Source organism: Corella eumyota, chromosome 3, assembly GCF_963082875.1.
Source record: "Corella eumyota chromosome 3, kaCorEumy4.1, whole genome shotgun sequence".
Classification (NCBI taxonomy): Eukaryota; Metazoa; Chordata; class Ascidiacea; order Phlebobranchia; family Corellidae; genus Corella; species Corella eumyota.
The window spans coordinates 1,380,887-1,391,391 of record NC_137492.1 but is presented as its reverse complement, the minus strand read 5'-3'; the positions used below and the strand labels follow the sequence as shown (position 1 = coordinate 1,391,391).

General features: G+C 32.6%; 4 protein-coding genes across 4 annotated transcripts; 1 reads left to right on the top strand and 3 right to left on the bottom strand.

Annotated features, from left to right (window-relative positions):
- Positions 1-18: 18 nt before the first annotated feature.
- Positions 19-1,268, bottom strand: LOC145744755 (mitochondrial import inner membrane translocase subunit Tim13-like). The gene is made up of 3 exons (XM_082562693.1): positions 1,074-1,268; positions 512-580; positions 19-360 (listed from the first exon to the last, which is right to left on the bottom strand). Exons 1-3 carry the CDS (start codon positions 1,206-1,208, stop codon positions 256-258), a joined length of 309 nt encoding a protein of 102 aa, XP_082418819.1. The 5' UTR covers positions 1,209-1,268; the 3' UTR covers positions 19-255.
- Positions 1,269-1,584: 316 nt separating this feature from the next.
- Positions 1,585-2,304, top strand: LOC145744752 (nucleoside diphosphate kinase B-like). The gene has a single exon (XM_082562689.1). The coding sequence runs from the start codon at positions 1,661-1,663 to the stop codon at positions 2,117-2,119; it is 459 nt and encodes a 152-aa protein (XP_082418815.1). The 5' UTR covers positions 1,585-1,660; the 3' UTR covers positions 2,120-2,304.
- Positions 1,645-3,536, bottom strand: LOC145744750 (18S rRNA (guanine-N(7))-methyltransferase-like). The gene is made up of 2 exons (XM_082562686.1): positions 3,005-3,536; positions 1,645-2,842 (listed from the first exon to the last, which is right to left on the bottom strand). Exons 1-2 carry the CDS (start codon positions 3,485-3,487, stop codon positions 2,486-2,488), a joined length of 840 nt encoding a protein of 279 aa, XP_082418812.1. The 5' UTR covers positions 3,488-3,536; the 3' UTR covers positions 1,645-2,485.
- Positions 3,537-4,188: 652 nt separating this feature from the next.
- On the bottom strand, positions 4,189-10,448 carry LOC145745493 (uncharacterized). The gene is made up of 14 exons (XM_082563586.1): positions 10,345-10,448; positions 9,608-9,730; positions 9,387-9,462; positions 8,841-9,027; positions 8,329-8,526; positions 7,791-7,955; positions 7,381-7,534; positions 6,539-6,659; positions 6,160-6,266; positions 5,757-5,922; positions 5,495-5,667; positions 5,131-5,297; positions 4,707-4,910; positions 4,189-4,416 (listed from the first exon to the last, which is right to left on the bottom strand). Exons 1-14 carry the CDS (start codon positions 10,427-10,429, stop codon positions 4,273-4,275), a joined length of 2,070 nt encoding a protein of 689 aa, XP_082419712.1. The 5' UTR covers positions 10,430-10,448; the 3' UTR covers positions 4,189-4,272.
- Between the last annotated feature and the right edge of the window lie 57 nt (positions 10,449-10,505).

Here is a 10,505-nt window from a genome sequence, read left to right as displayed (position 1 = left end):
AACTCTGCTAAGGTGCTAATATGATCACCATTAAACCCGAAATTACCAACAGTTTTAATTATTTATTTAAAGAAAGAAGTTAAAAAATATAAACTCACACAAAGATATCAGCAGCTAAAATTCTTACATATTGGGTTAGATCAATTTCAAAGTTATTCAAAGCAAAGTTGTTTGCAGCATATTTATAAAAATGTTGGTGCCATTCAAATAATCATAGCTTTAATTAATTCTAAAATAGAAAATAAAATCATTTCACTAGTTGTGCATCATCTGTGAATGTTGTCGAATTTTATTGGTGACGGTTTTTGAAACACAATTCCAAGTATCTACGTAGCGATCAACACATTTTGCCAAACATTTCTAAAAGTAAATTAGAATAAATTATTAACAAAACATTTTTAGTATGTATTCATTTTCAAAAGAGAGTCAAGTACAAATAAAAGTACAGAAAATATACAAATGATTTTTTAAGTGAAGTCAATATAGTTTTTATAAAATACAAAGTTTTTACCTGTTGTGAATTATCTAATGAAGATCCAGGACTGGTTACACACATTTTAAAACATTTGTCATTGATTGTCTGCAAAAAAAAAATAATTATTAAAATAAGAACAAGCAGACTAGAATTTTATATATATATATATATTTTTTTTTTGTATATATCTTTATCCTTGATTTGGGAAAGTCGAATGCGCGACTTAAACATAAAGTAACATAAGTTACTTCGACCCAGTCTCGAGTTGCCTGTGCCAGTTTGGGATATTATAGAGACTATAATTGCCCGGTAATTATGCTGCTGATTAAGTGCTGGCTCAGCAGGAGTTCATACCGTTTATAACGCCTTACTCAAGGGTGCTACAGCATGAGATCATTGGGGATTGAACCAACGACCTCATGTGTGGTGTAGCAAGAGTTCTTACCACTACACCACGCTGCCATATAGAAGCATACATTGAAAGAAAATCTGAGTTGTAACTAAATATGACAAATCTTTAGAGGAATTACCGATACATTACATGCTAAAATTGTTAAAATATTAAATAAAATGCTTGATGGTTTTAAACTTCAGTTACCTGAATTAGTAATTCCTGTTGTTGTATTGCCGCTTGTAGTTGTAATAATTTAATACTTTCACCGACTGTTTCTCTATTAACGGAAGGCATACCACCCCCAGAACTTCCAGAATTCATTGATGAAAAGGTATCCATGTTTGTAAAGTTATATCTGTGACAATTTCAATGTATTACTTGAAGTTACACCATCAAACATTGGCTTATAAAAATCAACAACAATGACTTTTGACCTCTGAGCACGTGTGTTTTGGAATGTTGTGTTGCCAAAATTTCTAGTTCGAAAAAAAACTATAAATTAATAAAAATAAACAAAAAAGATTGTTACTGCAAAGATTTGATTTACTATTAATTATTTAATAAATACTGACAGAAAACAGATTTAGAAAAAAGTAATTACTAAGTTTGTAATTAATTAAAAGTGATTACTCTCTACGTGTGCGTCACGGTCTCGATTTCCCTTCTTCATGCGCCGGTTCCACCTCTCTCCTAATCAAACCAGTTGTTTCTTCGTTCTTTTTACTTTTTGTTGCGCTAAGTTGTAGCTCATTACGTTTGACCTTTCAATCTAAACTAAATTCTAACACAAAATGTCTAAAACTGAACGTACTTTTATTGCTATTAAACCCGATGGAGTTCAACGAGGACTGGTCGGCAAAATTATCCAAAGATTTGAAGAAAAAGGATTCCGTTTGGTCGCCTTAAAAATGATGACCGCATCAAAAGAGCATTTGGAAGCTCATTACGCTGATCTTGCCGGCAAAAAGTTCTTCCCAGGCCTTGTTAAATACATGGGATCAGGCCCAGTTGTTGCCATGGTTTGGGAAGGATTAGGAGCTGTGAAAACAGGAAGAGTTATGCTTGGAGCAACCAACCCAGCTGATTCAAACCCTGGTACTATTAGAGGTGATTTCTGTATTGATATTGGTCGTAACATCTGCCACGGTTCTGATGCTGTTGAATCTGCGGAAAAAGAAATTGCTCTTTGGTTTACACCTGAAGAGCTTAATAACTATGATAGCTGTGCCCAGAAATGGATCTATGAATAAATATTTTATTGTGCATGTTTAGAATTCTAAATCACTATGTTGCAGCATTCTTACAAATCATGATTTTCTAATTATTGTTTTTAAGTTTTTGCTTTTTACAATCACAAGTGAAATGAATTAATTTGTACTTCTATAAGTTCATAAATACAACTAGCGCCAACTAAAAGGTTGTTTATTTTTCTATTTGAACTGTTTGCCAATTTGAGAACACAAAATTATTTATAAAAAACAACCCAATATATATATTAGTTCCGTAATTTATTTTTTCTGCAAGTTCCAATACCTTAATTTGATTTTTAAGAAAATTGTAAATCAAGACAACTACGTAGCCAATGTATCTTTGTTACAAGATAACGAACAAGAAATTCAAAAATGAGGTTTCCGTTTTCGGCCAGTATACTTTGTATTAGCCCTAGCTTCTTTTCCTTGTCTTTTTCTTCGTTCTTTCTTTTCAATAATCCAATTTCTTGACTTCTTTAAACTTTTACCTCGAACATTTTTCGAGAATTGAACGCGGTCTTGAGTATATCTAACTTGTTTATTGTCATTTTCTGTGCCAAGAGCTTTTGGTAGAACTGGAGCTGGTATACCACAGAACAAACATAAAAATATTTTCTTTGCTTTTGTGCTGTTAGGATAATCAACTACAACACCTCCCCCGAACCCTGATCTCATAGCTTGCTGGGTAATTAATTCAAGCTGTTGGGGGTTTTCTGGATACAGCTGATAAAAGAAAAATTATACTAATAATATGGATAATAATATGAATTTATTTAATTGTTACATCTAATAATTGTAAAAAATGGGCAAAAACTTCGCAATTTACTTATAAAGTCAGATTTTTGACATTAAAAACATGTTAAAATCTAACAAATGTTAAAATACCTGAAATACAGCCCTACTCCCATGCTTCATAGAGGAATACAGAGTTGAAAAAAACTTATACAAACGTTTGGGTGGGTTGTGACTTTTCTTGTCTGCATTACACAACCATTGGACAGCAGAAATACTTATCACCCCATCAAAAGTCCCAGCTCTGAAACACATCCCTTGCCCGGCATCACTTAACAACACATCACCCTCCACCTCCCGCTCCCTAGCAACATCTAACATCGCGGGACTTATGTCAACACCCATCCAAATGTGACCCTGTTCCGTGAGGCATTCCCCACTCAATCCTGACCCACAACCAATATCAAGAAGCATACATGGTTGATCTTCTGGCAGATTTAAAAGCTCGATTGCTCTTTCTGACATCTCCGTTTGAATTTCAATCATTCTGGAGTTGTTCGTGTATTTTTGTGCCTCTTCTTCATTGTAGAAAATTTCTGGAGGAGCTTGGTGCTCCGGCCTTCGCTTGGATGACATTTTACAATATGTTAATAATCTTGCAATCTGACAATCTGACAATATAGAAGAAACCTTCAAATATGTGGTTTAAAAATACTTTTGTTTAATACCATGATACAGAAGCAAAGTAAACACGCTAACAATCTATCCTTATACGATAAAAACGGCCTTATGTTTTTAAGTATATAGAGATTATGAACAAAACTACGACTTCTATATATTAAGTTAAACACAACTTTATAAAAATACAACTATCAAACCTTAAATTTTACTTCCGTCAGTGGGCGTGCATAATCAACTACCTAAACTTCTGGTACTGCTTTTATATTACGATTACATACAAAACAAATATTTTAATGCTAATAACAGAACATTTAATTTAATATTATTATTAAGCAAATACACTGATGTTGTTGAATTTTTTATAAATAATTGTTTCAATCTGTAATTATTTGGCAACTCTGGCATGCGTAACGCACGTGGATTAAAACTAGATTGGCAAAAAATAAAGTAGTAGTATAGTTATTATTTATGTTATAAAGGCACGGCACGGTTAGACTATAATAGTTGGCTGTAGTTGATCTTAGTAAAGATTAGGACCTTAACCAGCTAGTTTATGTGTTTTTGTCGTTTTTAAATCGTTTTTATTTTTTAGAATGCTGATAACTTTAGCTCACTAACTTAAAAATCTTTTACTTACAGCTAGCAAACACAGCAGGTTTATGTAAAACTTTATTTGGTTATTCCTGATAACGAAAAGGTTAACTATACGACAAAGCTGATATTTTAATTTAAGTGTCCCGCTACGGCCCCGTGAAATCTTCACAACTTTGATCAGTCTGAGTATTCCCTATATACATTCGATCATTACAGCATCTCATACGAGACTTATACATGCATTGATCCCCACAACATGTCGCTTCTGTCCAGGGTACAGTAGATCCAATCTAATATAAAAAAAAAAGGTAAGAAGGTTTAGTGTTGTTTTTTGTGGTTTAACTAGTAAACAAGCTAAAAGTAATGCGAACAAATTCGATGTTGACGTCATAAATAAGTGTTCTCGGGTCAAAATTTACTTTCTTGAATAAGCGTTTTTATTAACCAGGTATTGTATATACTTTAAATTAACTTTTAAACCTAGTAAAGCTTCATAAGATAATTAACGTTTTTTCACCCTTCTGGCCCGCACAATCTCTTTTTTGCAGCATAGTTATATATCTCGGAACCTTTTACTTACATTTCTTAGTCGATTCATGCAACAAATTTGTTTAGTTCGATCGTAAACAGTTCCAGCACAGCACCCGCTTTCCTCAAATACTTTAGTTTGTAAAAATCCATTGCAACAAAAACTAACGTTTGCGTTGTAAAGTTGGGCACCGCAGCATTTTGTATTATCGACGCCGTATTCAAAATCGTTTAACACAGGTTCAGTCAAAAAGTCCTAAAAAACAATTTTTACAATTTTTTTAGTTGTATAGTTTAACAACTGGTTTATATTCTAGTCTAGGTTTTTACAGGTACAAGTGCTAAAAGACGATATAAATAGTTAATAAGTATTCTGTATGCCCTTGTAAATGTACTAGACAAATCAGTTGTACTCATTTGGTAAATATAATGACCGTATGATGCTATCTATACATTGAAAATTCTATTTTACTTACCTCCGGTTCGCAGCATATTTGTGAGCTTGTTTCGTATTGCAATCCTCCACAGCATCTACTTGTATATCTATTTGTCTTGTTGTAAATTGTCTCGAAACAACATAACTGATGCCTGGAGTCAAATACTCCAACAATGTCGCAGCATTGGGCTCGACTAGCTGGTACATCTAGGCACAAGATAGATAATGTTTAATTCTTGCTTTATATCTATAAGATTAAAATAAACTTTGCATCGTGGTGTAGTGGTCAGAACACTTTCTACACTACATAAAGTCCTGGGTTCGATTCTTAGTGACCTTATGCTGTAGCGCTCTTGAGTAAAGCGCTATAAACGGTATAACCCTTTAATTAACTTAATTCTTACCCTCAGGTATTGTTACGTTAACCCCGTCACAACACAACTCCATCTGTTTATCATAGGGAAAATCCCCACAGCACGAAACTTGGTTACTTTCATTGGGGTTGGGTTGAACTGTTGCGCCGCAGCAAGTGTGGGTAAACGCATCGTAACCTTGATCTACGCAGCAAGCAGGCCACCTACATAAAGCAGTAATGTTTTTGCCATAAATCCAAGTAAAATGTTGAAGTAGTTAAATGTAAAAGTTAAACGTAAGCATCTCACATACCTGTATTTTCCAAATACACTGTCTCCACAACATACAGTCCCCCCTTGCACATCAAAGCCTTCACCGTTACAACATTCAGGCGACTGAAAGGGACCAAAAGGGCCGTTGTCACAACATATCATGTTTGGTGATGGGTTGTACGGATTTCCATTACAGCAAGACTCGCCTGGTGTATATAAACAAAGTTAAAGTGATAGTTGTTTTATTATGAACTAAAAACTACAACGCTTAAGTTAAAACTAAAGGAATATTGTTAATAAGGAAGTCAATATATCTTGAAGTGCATCATATTTTATTATAGGCTATTTAACTTAAAGTACAGAGTTCTTGATAAATATACGTTAGCGTCAATATAGGTAATATAGTATTTACATAATATAAAGTTAATTTTCAAATCCTTTACCTAAACTTTTCTCAAATGTCAAACCATCACAACAAACTTGAGTTGCTTCAAAGTAGGGTATCGATTCACAACAAGTGTCACCATCGGTACGAAAGTGAAGCTCCCCTCTGAAAACATAATAAGACTTTACCTACTATGATAAAAATTTTGCAAGAGAAGTAAAATAACTACAAAGACTTTAACGATGTAGAACAACTCACTTAACGTTCGTAAAATAAGTTAAAGTCTATTCAGTTACTGCAAAAAATAATTGTTTGAAAAATCTGTTGCAATTTTGCCTGGATGTTTCATCATGAAATATTTCGTTAAAAAAATTTATTGTACTTCTACAATTCTTAAAAATAGCTTATTCTACTACTGTATCATTTTAAACTCCTACTGGCAGCAAATAAAATCTCCTTCGTCCTCATAATAATAATCTATGAGGTCTCCTGATCCACAACATTGATCTCCACCAACCACTTGTGAGATAAGGACTTCACCATTACAACAAAAAGAACCTGAAATAAAATATAAATATTGTTACTTCAAATCTTTGTCACAGCATATCATAGATAACATTTCTTTGGGTAAAACCTTAAGGTGATTGTTTTATATTTTAAGAGGAAAACCGGTGCTGTTATGACGTGTTAGGGCTATTCGTAAATGCCGGGCTCAGGTTGAATAGTGCAGCCTTGGCGTAATTTGACCACAATCTACCGACTCGTAATTTAAAACTACGACCAGTATTTTACACTACTGTATTGTATTAAATCGTAGTGTATTTCAAAACAAACTCATACTTAAAAAATCAGGAAAATATTGTCGTTTAAATAACTTAATAAGATATGTTTTAAATTTAGTCGTAGCCTGCTTTGTAGATGTTAATCAAGAAAAAAATGCTAATATAATGTATATGTTTAGTAAACTATGGAAAATTTTATCGGGTATTAATAATTTATTACCAGGTAATAACATTTAGTTATTAAGAAAATCACTTTTGGCCTTTTATAAATTTAAACTTGTACGTTTAGTGACCGCAGCGGTTATTACTATTTAAAGTTATCACGATTTATGCGTCATCTTTCGTTAATTAAAAACACCTTATTAAAACAGGTTAACATTGTTGTTATCATGCAAATCACTTAAAACTTGAAATATTGCGGTCGGTTAAGTGAATTTTACATAAAGTTAAATTTTAAAATGTTGTAATATTTTTTTTGTTGTCTATAAATTGTCTACCTTTGCCAGGAAAGAAAGAGAATTTAGAGCAACAAGCCGTTCCTTCCGTATCTGTGCTCCATAAGTTAGTCTCGCAACAAATGGACTTGGTTGGATTAAAGGGGACTTCCCCACAACATTCGTTTGCTCCATCATCTATTTCTCTTAGAATATCCTGAAAAAATGTTGTAAATATTAAAGTTATATTGTTTTAATAGTCTTAAGTAACATTTTAATTTTTTTGATTTGGAACAAACAACTATTTAAAAGATTTGGCATTTATTTGAAGCATTGCCAATTATAGGTATCAATGAATATTAGAAATCGTTTATCCTACTTAAATTTAAATGTTTTATTTTTATTTAAAAAAAAGGGAAATTTTATAACTTATAAGTTTCTTTAAAAACAAAAAAAATATTTTTTTCACTTACGTCGCAACAAATATGGACTCTTGGGTCATAACCTTCTCCGTTACAACATTCAGTTAAGTTTGTGTTAGGTGGGTCAACTTGGAACAACTTTCCGGAACAACAAACTTCTTCACCGAATTTTCCCATACTTTCACCACAACAGAAGTTGTCCTGCATTGTACCAACCTTAGAAAAATAACAGCATAAAAATAGTTTACCAACATGATTTAGGTCTCCTTTGACAGTAAATAAGGGTTTTCTTCTATTTTCAAAATTATTTTGATACTGTTTTTTATACAATGATATCACAGTTAAATATCAAGTTATTCTGTTTGTCAGTTAGGGAGGTATACCAGTTATGGTATCGGATAGCAAGACGAAAGGTTTCGGGTTTAAGCCACACCAGAGTTACACTTTCTGGCCTTTAACTCGGTATTTATAGATAGCTTAATTACGTCACAATAGTACACCTTTTTCAATAGAATATGCAAATCTATCTCCATAAGGCAATATAAAAAGTGTTATTGTACATATTAAGTAATCTATCTAAAAATCTTACATCTCCGTTACAGCAAATGTCAGTTGCTAAAATATACGGAGTTTTCAGTCCTTCCACAGTCTCGCAGCAGCCTGCTCTAGATTGCCGAACGTTTAAAACCCGACCATCTCCACAAGGACAACTTTGAAGTCTGTGGTCGTAACTTGCCGAGGAACCACAACAACTAGATTGCGAGGGATATCGCGTCATGATATTCGTCTTATAACATATTAAGTCAAAGTTAAAATATATGTTATAAGTAGAGTAACAGAGGATATATTTTAAAATATTTTGAAGTATATCTTAGCATACCTTATAAGTTTTATGCTTTATGAAAGATGTATCGATTTTATTTTGTGAAGTTAAAATTATTTTGTACTAATATTTGTCTGCAATAATTTACCCGAACGCCACAAAAGACATTTTTTATTTTACAAATTTATTATTCTTAAATTGTTAAAAAATAGAGTTTAGTTATGACCGTATCAAAACTTTTATTTTTATTCCTATTTATGTAAAGTAGTAACACCTACCCGATGTGCGTTGCAGCAAATATGTCTTTGATGATTATAAACCTCAGGGGGGTCAGGGTATCCATAGCAACAGCTTTGTACCCCCCATCTAATAAGCTCGGTTCCACAACACCCGGCACCATTTCTGAAAGCACTTTTACGATGAGGTTTCCCGTGCCCTGTCCACCACTCACAACACTTTTGTCGTCTAAATAGAAATTTGTTCCAACTTACAAATTCAAAAGTGTGGTATACTGGATATGGGATCAGATTACGATCAAAAAGATTTCAGGTTTGAACCGCACCGATACCTTACTATTCATTCTTGAGCCTAACTTTCTCGGATAGCCCAAACACAATAACACACTTTTACCCAGTGAAAATACAAAAACTTATTACTTAAGATGATATAAAAAAGTGTTGATCACATTTGCTTTAGTTTAAGTGGTCTTTGCACTTCACTAAAGGTCCCCTGCAACATTGCTGCAGAGGGATTTAAACACGGAACCTTACGCTGTCATAGCAAGATATATTGAACTTTAAAACAAGGAAAACTCAAGAAATTACCTTGGGTTGTATGGGCGGCCGAATAACTCTGACCCGCAACATTGTAATCCTGTAGAGTTATCAATTGGAGTTCCACCTATTAAACAGACAAATAAATTTATAATTTTGTTATAAATTTTTTCAGCAAAATTGGCAAATTTAATTAAATTAATTTGTTAATCATGTTAAAAATTCTCCCAAATATTGCGTCACTTGATGATATCATAATACAAGTCATTTACCGCAACAGAACGAAGTGCATTCGTCATAAGTAACCGAGGTGACCGAACCATCGTTGTTGTATCTGGAACAAGTTGAGAATCCGACCTCGTAAGGTTTTCCGGTGACGAACGGGAATTCGGTCACTAATGTTCAAAATGTTAAGATTTACTTTAGCATATATTTATATGTGATTTTTATACTTTAATTTTAAAGCATCTACTGCAAATTTTTCAGGCTGTGAATAGATTTATCACCCATATAGTAACAATATAACGATTTGACTTTTGTTTTCATTGCTCAAGTTCAAAATAATTTATATATAAGAAACCCTTACATTTTAACTTTTTTCCTCTGATTCTATAAATCTATTTTTAAATTTTTTTACAGATAACCATAAATATATAATTTGTTTGTTGATTAAGATTATAGATCAGGGCAAATATTTAAGTTATGTAATCTATTATATCCTGTACAAATATTAAAAACCCGGGGCTAATGTGATACATAGAGTGGTTGTGTATGATGCTTGATAAAGATCAATGCACAAGCATAGTAAACAATATTTCATAACACATATACATTGACTTATAGACAATAATTTAAGTCGTGGTAAGATACATATACTACAGTATGTTTTAACTCACATTAGGAAAAACTACAATGTTTAAAAAAAACTACATGCAAAATTGTCTAAATTATACTTAATTTGTACTTAAAATTTCAGTTAATTTTCTGTTTGGAAAAACGTTTTTTTTACCTGGTTCTGGTGATTCTCCGGACTGAGCTAACGTCTTTGAAATTAAAACTCCGACGAAAATTAAACAAAACAACTTGTATTTCATTTTGTAATTATAGCTACAATAAACCTATATTAAAAATCAATTAATTTTTAATTTCCGGATATTACTAGAATTCTAA

What these genes read in the sequence shown, in the direction of transcription:
- LOC145744752 (XM_082562689.1), top strand. Translation starts at nt 1,661, where the DNA reads ATGTCTAAAACTGAACGTACTTTTATTGCTATTAAACCCGATGGAGTT.
- LOC145745493 (XM_082563586.1), bottom strand. Translation starts at nt 10,429, where the DNA reads ATGAAATACAAGTTGTTTTGTTTAATTTTCGTCGGAGTTTTAATTTCA. An exon ending in GGCCGCCCATACAACCCAAG is followed by an intron (nt 9,028 to 9,386) that starts GTAATTTCTTGA and finishes ATTTCTATTTAG; the next exon opens with ACGACAAAAGTGTTGTGAGT. An exon ending in GACATTTGAGAAAAGTTTAG is followed by an intron (nt 5,923 to 6,159) that starts GTAAAGGATTTG and finishes TATATACACCAG; the next exon opens with GCGAGTCTTGCTGTAATGGA.
- LOC145744755 (XM_082562693.1), bottom strand. Translation starts at nt 1,208, where the DNA reads ATGGATACCTTTTCATCAATGAATTCTGGAAGTTCTGGGGGTGGTATG. An exon ending in AACAGGAATTACTAATTCAG is followed by an intron (nt 581 to 1,073) that starts GTAACTGAAGTT and finishes TTTTTTTTGCAG; the next exon opens with ACAATCAATGACAAATGTTT. An exon ending in CATTAGATAATTCACAACAG is followed by an intron (nt 361 to 511) that starts GTAAAAACTTTG and finishes ATTTACTTTTAG; the next exon opens with AAATGTTTGGCAAAATGTGT.
- LOC145744750 (XM_082562686.1), bottom strand. Translation starts at nt 3,487, where the DNA reads ATGTCATCCAAGCGAAGGCCGGAGCACCAAGCTCCTCCAGAAATTTTC. An exon ending in GGAGTAGGGCTGTATTTCAG is followed by an intron (nt 2,843 to 3,004) that starts GTATTTTAACAT and finishes TTCTTTTATCAG; the next exon opens with CTGTATCCAGAAAACCCCCA.